Here is a 13,958-nt window from a genome sequence, read left to right as displayed (position 1 = left end):
TCTTGCCTTGTCTGTCATTCAGGCTAGAATGCAATGATGTGACATGATCACAGCTTACTGCAGCCTCAGCGTCCTGGGCTCAAGTGACTATCCCACTTCAGCCTGCCAAGTAGCTGGGACTACAGGCATATGGCCACCATTTCCAGATAATTTTTAAATTTTTTGTAGAGAGGGGTTCTCCCTGTGTTGCCCAGGCTGGTTTCTAACTCCCAGGCTCAAGAAATCCTCCTGCCTCGACCCCCTAAAATGCTGGGATTACAAGCGTTAGCCATCACACCTGGTGTAAAAGCCAAGCTTCTTAACATGGTTTAGGGTCATTCATGATCTGTACTGCTCATGTACACTTCCTGCCTGCATTCTGGAAGTCAGTACCAAAGTATTTGTAGTCCACCAAGCATATGTTGTTTTCTATACCAGGCTTTTGCCCATGCTATTTTCGCCTCTTTCCCTCTCGCCCCAACTCAATTAATGTCTCATCCTTCAAGTCTTAATTCAGGTGACAGTGTTTCTCAGCAGCAGTGTTGAGGTTTTTCCAGTCCCCAGGACAGAGATGTTCCCTTTCATGTGATTCCTTAGCATCCTTGGCTCATACGTACTTGGCTCCTGCCTCATTCTGTTGAATTGTCTTTGTGATCCACCTCCCACTTGTTTGTGGTTCCTTAGAAGTGGGGAGCCTGGCTTGTTTTTGCCTCCCTAGTACCTAGCTCAGTATATATATATTTTTTAATGGAATGTCACTCTGTCACCCAGGCTGGAGTGCAGTGATGTGATCTTGGCTCACTGCAACCTCCACCTCTTGGGTTCAAGCAATTCTCCTGCCTCAGACTCCCAAGTAGCTGGGATTACAGGTGCGTGCCACCACATCCTCAGCTAATTTTTTTATTTTAAGTAAAGATGGGGTTTCACCATGTTGGCCAGACTGGTCTCGAACTCCTGATCTCAAATGATCCACCCACCAAGGCCTCCCAAAGTGCTGGGATTTCAGCCATGAGCCACCATGCCTGGCCAGTACATTTGTTTTTTGTTTGTTTGAGACAGGGTCTTACTGTGTCATCCAGGCTGAAGGACAGTGGCGCAAACACAGCTCACTGCATCTTTAACCTCCTGGGCTTAACCTGTCCTTTGCCTCAGCCTCCCCAGTAACTGGGACTATGGGTCTGTGCCACCATGCCTGGCTAATTTTTAAAATCTTTTGTAGAGCTGGGCGCAGTGGCTCACACCTGTGATCCCGGCACTTTGGGAGGCCGAGGCGGGCTGATCACGAGGTCAGGAGATCGAGACCATCCTGGCCAACATGGTGAAACACTGTCTCTACTAAACATACAAAAAAATTAGATGGGCGTGGTGGCACATGCCTGTAGTCCTAGCTACTCAGGAGGCTGAGGCAAGAGAATTGCTTGAACCTAGGAGATTGCAGTGAGCCAAGATCGCGCCATTGTACTACAGCCTGGGTGCGAGTGCAAGACTGTCTCAAAAAAAAAAAAATTTTTTTTTTTTTTTTTTGTAGAGATGGATTCTCACTTTGTTGCCCAGGCTGGTCTTGAATTCTTGAGCTCAAGTGATCCTCCCGCCTCAGCCTCCTAGAGTGCTGGGATTACTGGCATGAGTCACCATGCCCAGCACTCAATGCATTTGGTTAATGTTTATTATTATTATTATTATTATTTTTATTTTTATTTTTAGGAGTGAAAAGGGAGGGAAAGGGAAGGGCGGGAGAGAAAGGGAAGGGGTTAATGTTTATTAAACTGAATTTGGGTTGGATAAAAAAGGTCAAATCAGGTAGAAATAACTTATCTTTACATAATTTTCAAATCATTACAATATTGGAATTAATATGAAGCCCATAAATATGACTTAAAATTTGTTTGTAGGAAGAACAAACCTCATGACAGGTAAATCCATATTATTTGTAAATTTTTAAAATTAACTTGTCCTTCTGATATTTAAGAAAATGGGCCTGGTGCAGTGGCTCATTCCTGTAATCCCAACACTTTGGGAGGCCAAGGTGGGTGGATTGCTTGAGCCCAGGAGTTTGAGCCAGACTGGGCAACATGATGAGACCCCATCTCTACAAAAAATACAAAAATTAGCCAGGCATGGTAGTGTCCCAGCTACTCAAGAAGCTGAGATGGGCAGATCGATTGAGCCCGGGAGGTTGAGACTGAAGTGAGTTATGATCATGCCACTGCACTGTAGCCTGGGTGACAGGGTGAGACCCTGTCTGAATTTTAATTAGAGAAAAAAAGAAAATGTTTTTATTTTGGAATAAGCATTATTGTGACTTTCCTGAAGAGTGCCAAAATCACTCCAGAGTTTCCTTGGGAAAGTCTAAATGATACCAAGTGAAGATACTCTTGTAAAATGGTGTTACTTCACAAAAGACTTGTTGCGATTTTATATTCATTTCTTAAATTTTAAAATTTGATTAATTTATTTTACTCTTGAATTTTTTCAACAGGCTAAAAATACCTCCTGATTGCACTACTGAATTAAATCATCATGCATATTTGTTTCTCCAAAGCACCTTTGACAAGCATGATTTGGTAAGCTTTTAGCTGTAATTTTCCATAAACCATAGCAAAATATTTTTTCTATGGATTATGTAACTCTGTTCCCTGAGCTATGGGATGTGTACGTCACATACCAAAAACTGCTTAACCTCACTATGTTAAATTCGCAAAAATGTTTTCTGCTGTTTACCTTTGTTGTTTTCTCAAGATGAAAATGTCTAATTTCTAATAGACTCTCTCACAGGTTTTCTTATATACATGTGATGAATTTTCTTGATAAAATGTAAAATTTCTTTTCATTGTTAAGTAGTTTTTAAAAGCATAGCTTTACTACATTAGGGGGCTTTTGTGTTGGGAATTATTCTCTTACATATCCAAACATTGTGTATCTTTGTGTATCTTCAGGATAGAGACTGTGCTTTGTCACCTGATGAGCTTAAAGATTTATTTAAAGTTTTCCCTTACATACCTTGGGGGCCAGATGTGAATAACACAGTTTGTACCAATGAAAGGGGCTGGATCACCTACCAGGGATTCCTCTCCCAGTGGACGTGAGTATGGAGCTCACCTCTCTCCTCTAGAGTTACAAATAGTTTAAAATTATGGCATATTACATTTTCACTTTATAAGCTTGTGAGATCTTATAAAATACTTCAATCATAATTGCCTCTAAGCAAGATTAGCTGCTGATATCTCTAAGATTAACTATAAATGTTCTGTAAATTGATCAGGAAGGGATTGTTTTCTTTTGGATAATGTACAAGGGAAAAGTAATTATGTGAAAACCAACTAAATTTTAGTACTTTTTGTTTGATTGAGGGATTTGGAAATGTCATTGCTACTGCACAATTCTTATTCTATGAGGAGAAGCATATTTTACTTGACACTGAAGACTGTCGTTTTGTTGTTATTGTTTGTTTTTAATGAACTCTTTTTTTTTGAGATGGAGTCTCACTTTGTTGCCCAGGCTGGAGTGCAGTGGCACGGTCTCAGCTGACTGCAACTCCGCTGCCTGGGTTCAAGCCATTCTCCTGACTTAGCCTCCTGAGTAGCTGGGATTACAGGCAAATGCCACCATGCCCAGCTAATTTTTTGTATTTTTAATAGAGACAGGGTTTCACTATGTTGGCCAGGCTGGTCTCGAGCTCCTGGCCTCAAGTGATCTGCCCGCCTCAGACTCCCAAAGTGCTAGGATTATAGGTGTGAGCTACCATGACTGGCCTTTTAATGAACTCTTAGTAAGATTTTGTGAGGATTTGTCTACAACCTAGTTATAGCATGGTTGATATTATGCCTAGGGTATTAAGGGAATCTTCTGATCTTGCATGGTGACGTAATTGCTTTAGCCTTAACTTACATTAGGATCTTTTCTTTTTTCAAATATGTAAGAAAGGCTAATTTCAGATACCTTTCAACAATTTTTGCACCTTTGTCACTTTTTCATAAGTGTTTTATTAAGTCTTCAACTAGCTAATATTTGAAGATATGTTAACTTTATATTAACTTACAAAGTATATCACATAAAATATCTCTACTCTTATCTAGATTTTATCAAGGACTCACCACTTATCTTTGTGGTCTTAATGTTTCTGGGTAGATGGAGTAGAGAGAGGAATTACTCACCATCTTACATTCTTCTCCCTTTCTTCTCTGCCTTAAGAATGGCGGTGTAGGCTAGGCAATGTGGCTATAATCCTAGCACTTTGGGAGGCCAAGGTGGGTGGATCACTTGAGCTCAGGAGTTCAAGATCAGCCTAGGCAACATGGCGAAACCTTGTCTCTACTAAAAAAAATACAAAAAATTAGCCAGACTTGGGGGCATATGTCCTGTAGTCCGAGCTACTTCAGGGGGAAGATGCAGGAAGATCACTTGTACCCAGGGAGTTGAGGCTACAATGAGCCATGTTTGCACCATTGCACTCTAGCCTGGATGACAAAGCGAGATCCTATCTTTAAAAAAAAAAAAAAAAAAAAAGAATGGCAGTACAGGAAAAACTATGGTTGGGCACATAGGAAATTAAAGTAGTCTGGACGAAAATTTACTGGGTGTGGTGCATAAAGTTTTTTTATCTGTTGGCTTTTTTTTTCCCTCCTGTAAATATTCTTTTAGGAACTTTTCACATTTTAAACTCTTCTCTTTCATAGGCTAACGACTTATTTAGATGTACAGCGGTGCCTGGAGTATTTGGGCTATCTAGGCTATTCGATATTGACTGAGCAAGAGTCTCAAGCTTCAGCTATTACAGGTAAGTATCTAGATACTATTCAGCTCATGATTAGAGATGTTTTTAAAGACTCCACTTTCAAATGTAACAAAGAGTAAAAATAAACTCATCTTCATTAGTCTTCCATGTACACTCTATTAGTTTTCCTTGTGATCTGGTATTTTCTTTTGTGTTGAGCTGCTTGATTTTATTGTTTATGAAAAAGAAAGAGTAGAGACTGCTTTTTGTCTACTCCTTGGGGATACTCCACTGATGAAAATGAGGAAGAGCTATTACTAGTCGGTCTTGCATTTTAATTTTCTTTTCTTTTTTTTTTTTTGAGACGGAGTTTCGCTCTTGTTACCCAGGCTGGAGTGCAATGGCGCGATCTCGGCTCACCGCAACCTCCGCCTCCTGGGTTCAAGCAATTCTCCTGCCTCAGCCTCCTGAGTAGCTGGGATTACAGGCATGTGCCACCATGCCCAGCTAATTTTTTGTATTTTTAGTAGAGACGGGGTTTCACCATGTTGACCAGGATGGTCTCGATCTCTCGACCTCGTGATCCACCCGCCTCGGCCTCCCAAAGTGCTGGGATTACAGGCTTGAGCCACCGCGCCCGGCCTTAATTTTCTTTAAACATTAAAAACAATGCCTGTTAACTGTTTTCTGTATTAATACATCTTTCATAGCTCTTGTAATGTAAGCCAGGCATTCTTGCCAAGCAGTGTGCACCACTTGAAGTAAACCATAGGTATGGAAATAACGAGTTAAGGAACTGATCATTTCAAGAGTTTCTTATACCCCAATTGGTACTTTTATATATCTTAATGTTGAATAATGTGTCACAATATGGATGTTCTATAACTTATTTAACTATCCCATAATATGTATTTTTATTATTTTCAGTTTTTTTCTATTAGCACTTGTATCTCTGGTGAGGTCTGTTGTAGTTCAGTCTTCGGGTATAGCCTAAGGAGGTCTCTTTACCTCAGGAAGGGATACCTGCTCTCCTGATGACATAGCATTTTTTCTGGCCTGCCTCTTTTACAGTTTACGTTAGAAAGGCTGGCAAACCCCAAAGTGTGTGTCCCTCTCCCTTTTATGGATCTATCTCCAAGAGAGGGCAGATTTGAAGTTAGCATCTTTTAGTTTATAGTATGTGACAATTTATTACAGAAAAAATTAGATGGACTATAATCTTGGCTATATTCTTAGTAATTTTCATTCCTTTGGAGGACATTTTCCTTATGAAAATATACTAATTTCATGATGAAATAAATGTTTGGTTACTACAAATTCACATTCCAGTCAACTTTCAGAAGTGCATTTTTTCCGCTAAGTGGGGCCCTTCTGCATTCTGTGCACTTCATTCACGTACAGCTTGACTGTTGTACAATGTGTTTGTTTATAGATCAGATACTTCATAATAGTGATAAGCGGCCGGGGGCGGTGGCTCATGCCTGTAATCCCAGCACTTTGGGAGGCTGAGGCAGTGGATCATGAGGTCAGGAGTTTGAGACCAGCCTGACCAACATGGTGAAACGCCGTCTCTATTAATACAAAAATTAGCCGGGCATGATGGTACGCATCTGTAATCCCAACTACTTAGGAAACTGAGGCAGGAGAATTGCTTGAATCCAGGAGGTGGCGGTTGCAGTTAGCCAAGACTGTGCTATTGCACTCCAGCCTGGGTGACAGAGCGAGACTCTGTTTCAAAAAAAAAAAAAAAAAAAGAAGCAGCAATGCTCTATTTTGCAAAAGGTGGAATGGAGGCTCAGTGAATCTAAGTAGTACATATTTAGTGGGGTTCTTTTTTCCTTTTAGTAACAAGAGATAAAAAGATAGACCTGCAGAAAAAGCAAACTCAAAGAAATGTATTCAGATGTAATGTAATTGGAATGAAAAACTGTGGGAAAAGTGGAGTTCTTCAGGCTCTTCTTGGAAGAAACTTAATGGTGAGAGTTCTCATAAAATTCAATTTTATCCAACACATTTTTATAGTTACAAGTTTACATAATGTTTTCATAGCCATTGACCTTTTTAGATAATTATTAGAACTCAGTGGCCTACATATATTAGTTAAGTACAGTCTAAATGTAACAATAATCCTGTTGAATTATCTTTATCTTTGTTTTATTGGTATTAGCTACCATTTGTCTTTTTTAAACCACTGTTTAAATGGGCATTAAACGACTGTGATGTGAAGGCACCTAACACAGTCCTTGGCATGAAGTAAATGCACAGTAAATATTTTGAATTGAATATTGATGCCGGGTCTGGTGGCTTATACCTGTAATCCCAGCACTTTGGGAGGCCAAGGCAGGTGGATCACGAGGTCAGGAGTTCAAGACCAGCCCGGCCAAGGTGGTGAAACCCCATCTCTACTAAAATATAAAAATTAGCCAGGCATGGTGGTGGGTGCCTATAATCCCAGTTACTTGGGAGGCTGAGGCAGAGAATTGCTTGAACCTAAGAGGTGGAGGTTTCAGTGAGCCAAGATTGCCCCATTGCATTCCAGCCTGGGCAAAGAAGCCAGACTACGTCTCAAAAAAAGGATATTGATATCTAGTTCTTACTACTCCCTTGAGTAAGAAGAAGAAGGCTGACATGTCATGTTTCCTTTCTTCTTCTTCTTCTTTTTTTTTTTTTTTTTTTTTGAGGCAAGGTCTTGCTCTGTTGCCTAGCCTGGAGTGCAGTGATGTGGTCATGGCTCACTGCAGCCTTGACTACCCGGGCTCAGGTGATCCTCCCACCTCAGCCCCCTGAGTAGCTGGGACTGCAGGCATGAACCACCAGGCCTGGCTAATTTTTGTATGTTTAGTAGAGATGGGGTTTCACCATGTTGCCCAGGCTGGTCTCTTAACTCCTGAGCTCAAGTGATCCTCCCACCTTGGCCTCCCAAAGTGCTGGGATTACAGGCATGTACCACCACAACATATTTACCTCCCAACATATTTCTAGATGAGTGTTATTCTAGATCAGACCAAATTACAGTGTAAGGAGGATTGCCAGCAGGTGGCTCTAGAATATATTTTGAATAATATGGATAGTTTCCTTCCTTTTTAGCTATTGCTTGTACTTTATGCAGAACAAATGAACCATCTTTTATTTTAGGTCCTAAGAACTAGGAAACAAAATCAGTATCTCCTTTGTACTGATGAATAGTACACAGTGTAGGGAAGAATGCCCTTTTTATTTATTTATAACACACACATATACACAGAGTTGTATATGTGTATTGTTGAAAACTAGTTACTATAGATACTGAGATTTTTGGTTCTGTTTTCAGAGGCAGAAGAAAATTCGTGAAGATCATAAATCCTACTATGCGATTAACACTGTTTATGTATATGGACAAGAGAAGTACTTGTTGGTAAGAAATTCTGTGGCATACAAAAATTATTAACTATTGGGTACATTTTTCTTTAAAAACAAATTGGCTCCAGTTAAATGACTCTATGTAGAACTTGCATGTGATTTTTTTTTTAATTTAATGTTTTTTAGAGATGTGGTCTCACTATGTTGCCCTGGCTAGCTCTTGGGCTCAAGGGATCCTCCCACCTCAGCCTCCCAAGTAGCTGGGACTACAGGCATGTGCTACCATGCTAAGCTTGATTTTATTTTTTTCACCTGGTTTATTCATTAAAATTTTTAAGTCTTTTGATTTATGTGATGATTACACAGGTATAGATATAAGTAAAAATTCATCTGTTGGTACACTTAATTGTATATTAGCTACACCACAATAAGAAAGTTGAAAAAATGAGCCTGGCTTGGTGGCTCATGCCTGTAATCCCAGCACTTTGGGAGGCTGAGGCAGGTGGATAACCTTAGGTCAAGAGTTCAAGACTAGCCTGGACAATATAATGAAACCCCATCTCTACTAAAAATACGAAAATTAGCCAGGTATGGTGGCATGTGTCTGTAATACCAAGTACTTTGGAGGCTGAGGCAGGAAAACCGCTTGAACCCTGGAGGCAGACATTGCAATGAGCTGAGATCGCGCCACTGCACTTCAGCCTGGGTGACAAAGCAAAACTCTATCTCAAAAAAAAAAAGTCTGGGCACAGTGGCTCACACATATAATCCCAGCACTTTGGGAGGCCGAGGCAGGTGGATCATGAGGTCAGGAGTTCGAGACCAGCCTAGCTAACATAGTGAAACCCCACCTCTACTAAAAATACAAAAATTAACTGGGCATGGTGGCATGCATCTGTAGTCCCAGCTACTCGGGAGGCTGAGGCAGAAGAATCACTTGAACCTGGGAGGCAGAGGTTGAGTGAGCTGACATGGCACCACTGCACTCAAGCCTGGCAACAGAGCAAGATTCCATCTCAAAAAAAAAAATTGAAAAAAATGAACTCCCCTTTTACTTTCTTTACTTCTATTTTTTTTTTTTTTCCAGTTTTACTTTAAGTTCTGGGATACACATGCAGGTTTGTTCAATATGTATACATGTGCTATGGTGGTTTGCTGTACCAGTCAACCCATCATCTGGGTTTTAAGCTACACATGCATTAGGTATTTGTTCTAATGCTCTTCCTCCCCTTGCTCCCCAGCCCTGACAGGCCCTTGTGTATGATGTTCCCCTCCCTGTGTCCATCATTGTTCAACTCCCACTTACGAGTGAGAACATGCAGTATTTGCTTTTCTGTTCCTGTGTTAGTTTGCTGAGAATGATGGCTTTCAGCTTCATCCATGTCCCTGCAAAGGACATGAACTCATTCTTTTTTATGACTGTATACTTCTATTTAAAAAATACATATTTTCTGTACTATTGACTAGAAATTAATATGAAAACTGTACTAGTTCTTGGTAGTTTATCTATAATCTGAATCAAGTTTATTTAGCAGGGAAGGGAATATTTAACAAATATGTTAGCCTGAAAAGTGTGTGGGCTACTCAAGGCACACTGCCCATGGGTTAGCCCTGCTCGGCAAGGAGCAATAATACAAACAAACAATTAAAAAGTATGAAAAAAAGGGCTGAAAAGACACTATGAAATACAGTAGAAAGAGGTTATATGCTCTCTATGGAACCAGTCAAATTTCAGTTTCAATCCTGGCCCACCATTGGTTAGTTATATAAACTCAGACAAGTGGCTTACTTTCTCTAGCCTGAATTTCTTATTGTCAGCTAATATGAGATGCTTCTAACCAGTAATAGGCACTGGAAAAAATTCATTCTCTTTTCTTTTCAGAAATAGTTTATTTTGCTAGATGATCTTATTGAATTTCATATATATTTTCCTTTTTTTTTTTTGAGATAGACTCTCTCTCTGTTGCCCAGACTGGAGTGCCGTGGGATGATACCGGCTCACTGCAACCTCCATCTCCTGGGTTCAAGTGATTCTCCTCACTCAGCCTTCCCCAGTAGCTGGGATTATAGGTGGGTGCCACCACCTGTGGCTAAATTTTATATTTTGGGGGGAGACAGGTTTCGCCATGTTGGCTAGGCTGGTCTTAAACTCCTGGCCTCAGGTGATTCGTCCACCTCAACTTCCCAAAGTACTGGGATTACAGGCATTAGCCACCATGCCCAGCCTCATATTTATTTTACTTTTTATGATAAAAGCTTGTTAGTTTCATATTAAACCTTGTTTGTCGCCTCTTCTCCTATAAGTAGAACTCTACGTATCAGTCAATATAGTTTACTGTGCATTTTCCTGTTTTCTTAACCTTACACTATTGTTTGCAAATTCATATTTTTTTTATGTCTCTGACTATGCATGCTGTAACGGTGTTTTATTTGGAATATATTGGTCACTTCTGATTCTACACTTGCCCTTTCATCTCTCAACAAAGATGTACTCTCTTATATAACTCAGTAGTGACTTTTACTCTTTTTTTTTTGAGACAGGGTCTCACTTTGTTGCCCAGGCTGCAGTGCCATGGCGTGATCTCAGCTCATTGTAGCCTCCACCTCCTGGGCTCAAGCAATACTCTCACCCCAGGCTCTGAGTAGCTGGGACTACAGGCATGTGCCACCAAACCTGGCTAATTTTTTTATTTTTTGTAGAGACGGGGGTTTCACTGTGTTGCCCAGGCTGGTCTCAAACTCCTGGGCTCAAGCGATCTGCCCACCTCAGTCTCCCAAAGTGCTGAGATTACAGATGTGAGCCATAGTGCCCACCCCTGAATTTACTTTTGTTGAAGATCATTATCATATAATAGATGGGATATTTAAGAAATTTTATAATAAACACTGACGGGTGGCAGTGAAACAGAACAAAATGACCTTCCTGTAAAGAGTCATTTGCTTTTTGTTTTTGATTAGTGAGGAGAAAAGGTGGCATGGTAGAATGGTAGAAAGAAAATAGACTTGAGAATCATATCTGAGTTCAGATTTTGGTTTGATGACTTCTTAGATGTGTACATTGGGCAACTGACTTAATCTTTCTAGCCTGTCTCCTTATCTGTATAATGTAAATAATGCATGTGGCATTTACTAATGTCTAGGCCTGCCCCTAGACATTAGTCACTCACTAATACTAGCTTCCGTAGAATCTTTTGTTTTGTTTCTTTGAGTCAGGCTGTCACCTAGGCTAGAGTACAGTGGCATGATCTCGGCTCACTGCAACGTCTGCTTCCCAGGCTCATACAATTCTTCTACCTCAGCTTGCCCAGTATCTGGGACTACAGGCACATGTCATTGCACTTGGCTAAGCTTCCATAGAATCTTAATCACCAGTTTTAGTCTACAGAATCAGAAGATACTTATTTGTCTACACTTATAAAAATGGCCTGGAAAGTTATGCTTAACCAGTACTTTAAAAGTTAGAAAGCCCAGGGGAGGAAGTAATAAGCTATCATGACTTAATATATCAGTATTATGATACTTACACTTTTTATTATCTTTTTCTTTTACAAGTTGCATGATATCTCAGAATCGGAATTTCTAACTGAAGCTGAGATCATTTGTGATGTTGTGTGCCTGGTATATGATGTCAGTAACCCCAAATCCTTTGAATACTGTGCCAGGATTTTTAAGGTTTGTTGCTCCTACAGACTATGACTAAATGTAACTTCATACATAATAGTTTTGAATTCTGAAGCATATGGAGGAGACAGTATTACATTTTTAATTGGTTATGTCCAGCATGGCTGCAACTGTACACACACACACACATACAAATATATGTGCTTAAGCACTAGAGGTGGTATGAAAAAATGAAGGTAGTTTTTATGATAGTTTAGGTGGATTTCTTTATATTTCAAAATGTTTAATGTGTGTTTTTAATTAAATATATTTTTTTAAATTGTAGTGAATATAAAGAATCAGTGTAGGTCTATTTTGTCATCAGCACTGGAAAAGTGGTCTGGATCTTATTTATTATATGAGATTCAGCTAGACTACTGCCAATCTTTGCCTTTTGGTTCATTTTTTTTTTTTTTTTTTTTTTTTTTTTGCTTTGAAACTATTGTTGCTTTGCCTATCTAGAGAAAATGTTTGGTTCACATTTAAATAGTAATTTTTGAACTTGTTATCAGATTCTGATTTCATTTTTTATTTCATAGCAACACTTTATGGACAGCAGAATACCCTGCTTAATCATAGCTGCAAAGTCAGACCTGCATGAAGTTAAACAAGAGTATAGTATTTCACCTACTGATTTCTGCAGGAAACACAAAATGCCTCCGCCACAAGCCTTCACTTGCAATACTGCTGATGCCCCCAGTAAGGATATCTTTGTTAAATTGACAACAATGGCCATGTATCCGTAAGTACTTGTTCTGTCTTCATTTTCATGTTGCATGGTTCATAACATTGCATGCCATTATTAGCCATGAAGGGATTATCTTTGTCACATAAAAATTGTTCAGCAACAGAAAGATACTTTGTAATGAGAAGGTACAAATTTGAGTATATGCAAGTTTGGTTTGAATGCCATAATAAAATGATAAAAACAGTGCTTCTGGCAATATTTGTATATGTTTTAGCAGGCTGTAACTATCTTAATAGGATAGTACAATAAAACACAACCCCCTCCCACCCAGCATTAAAAAATAGTTTTACTGGAATAAAATGGGGTTGGCATTATGTACTTTTATGCCTAGAAGGCATTTCTATATGAACAGAAAGTTCATTTTTATATTTTTCTGTTATTGACCTTAGGTATATGAAGTTTTCTAAAATCTTTTAATAATTTATGTTGAAATTATGGGTATGTTTGAGTTCAGGATGTCTTTTTTAAATGCTGTAAAGAGTATTTGTAATTGGAATTTCTATTGTAAAAATGTTTTGCATTAAGTGTTATGAGCCACAAATTTCATGTACATTTATTATATATCTATACATGCATATGCACAAGCACATAACTGTGGTCATCTCTGTAATTTACTAACTGCCTTAAAATTGCATGGTTCTTAATGGCATTCGCCTCAAGTAGTGTGTTTGTATAAACTCTGTTTTGTAACAAAAGAGTTTTTCAGGCAGGCAGTGCGTTTCTCAGGACTTCGTAGCTTATTCTGCTTATTCTTATGTTAGTCTCTAAATTATTTTTCTTATGAAAACTACAGTGTAAAATAGAGTAATAATCAAACATTGCCATGAACCAAGACTGACATTTTTCAAAAAGGTGTTAATTTATACAGATTTTTAAAGTCAGAGTTAACTTTACTGCTATTCTATTACCTAATACTTTTTTTAGATGCAACAAATCCTTGAATTTCTATTTGTATTCAAAAACGAGTCATTCCTATTATTATAGAATAAGCAAAACCTTATTTATGTTTTACCTTTGCTTTAAAACTCTCATGTATGTTATCTACAGAGAGGATCATTACAGAGACAGACTCTCCCGAGACATGGGCCACACTGATAGAATAGAGAATTTGAGAAAAATCTGGGTCTTTCTAAAAACTGCTTTGTAAGTTACTTTTTCTTTATGACTTCTGTGGGATTTTGTTGATATTTTCTTAGAGGATGACCAAATCTCCTTTCTTGCCATAATTAACATTTAGTAATTATGTAGAAACGCACTGCTTGGTCAGGCTTCCTGCCTAACTGTATATTATGTTGTCTTCCTTTACTATATAAATGTACTTCTTTAATCTTGTAATTACAGTAGCTGCAACTATGTTTTTACATCTGCATCTTTAAAACATTTTACTGTAATTCGTGTGTGTGTGCGTGCGTGTGTTATATGATAAATGTACATACATGGACACTTGTTTACATGGTTAATCCCAAACTACTTCTCATGAAGCATCTCCCTGTTGCTAAGCATACTTTGCATCTCTCC

At 38.9% G+C, this 13,958-nt stretch overlaps 1 protein-coding gene across 7 annotated transcripts in view; it reads left to right on the top strand.

Moving 5' to 3' along the window:
* RHOT1 (ras homolog family member T1) overlaps positions 1–13,958 on the top strand; it is a 70,907-nt gene that overhangs the window by 39,186 nt on the left and 17,763 nt on the right. For 4 of the 7 annotated variants that reach the window (XM_003933013.4, XM_003933014.4, XM_010343614.3 and 1 more), the window contains exons 12-19: positions 2,459–2,543; positions 2,916–3,061; positions 4,656–4,756; positions 6,539–6,669; positions 8,004–8,087; positions 11,585–11,704; positions 12,232–12,434; positions 13,488–13,583. In XM_003933013.4, coding sequence (XP_003933062.3) covers positions 2,459–2,543; positions 2,916–3,061; positions 4,656–4,756; positions 6,539–6,669; positions 8,004–8,087; positions 11,585–11,704; positions 12,232–12,434; positions 13,488–13,583 — 966 coding nt within the window. The remainder of the gene's footprint in view (positions 1–2,458; positions 2,544–2,915; positions 3,062–4,655; positions 4,757–6,538; positions 6,670–8,003; positions 8,088–11,584; positions 11,705–12,231; positions 12,435–13,487; positions 13,584–13,958) is intronic. The other 3 variants (XM_003933011.4, XM_003933012.4, XM_010343615.3) reach the window with 1 other exon arrangement.

The sequence above is a fragment of the Saimiri boliviensis genome, chromosome 17 (genome assembly GCF_048565385.1).
Source record: "Saimiri boliviensis isolate mSaiBol1 chromosome 17, mSaiBol1.pri, whole genome shotgun sequence".
Classification (NCBI taxonomy): Eukaryota; Metazoa; Chordata; class Mammalia; order Primates; family Cebidae; genus Saimiri; species Saimiri boliviensis.
Note: the sequence above shows the minus strand (reverse complement) of the source record. Positions and strands in the feature narration are given on the sequence as shown.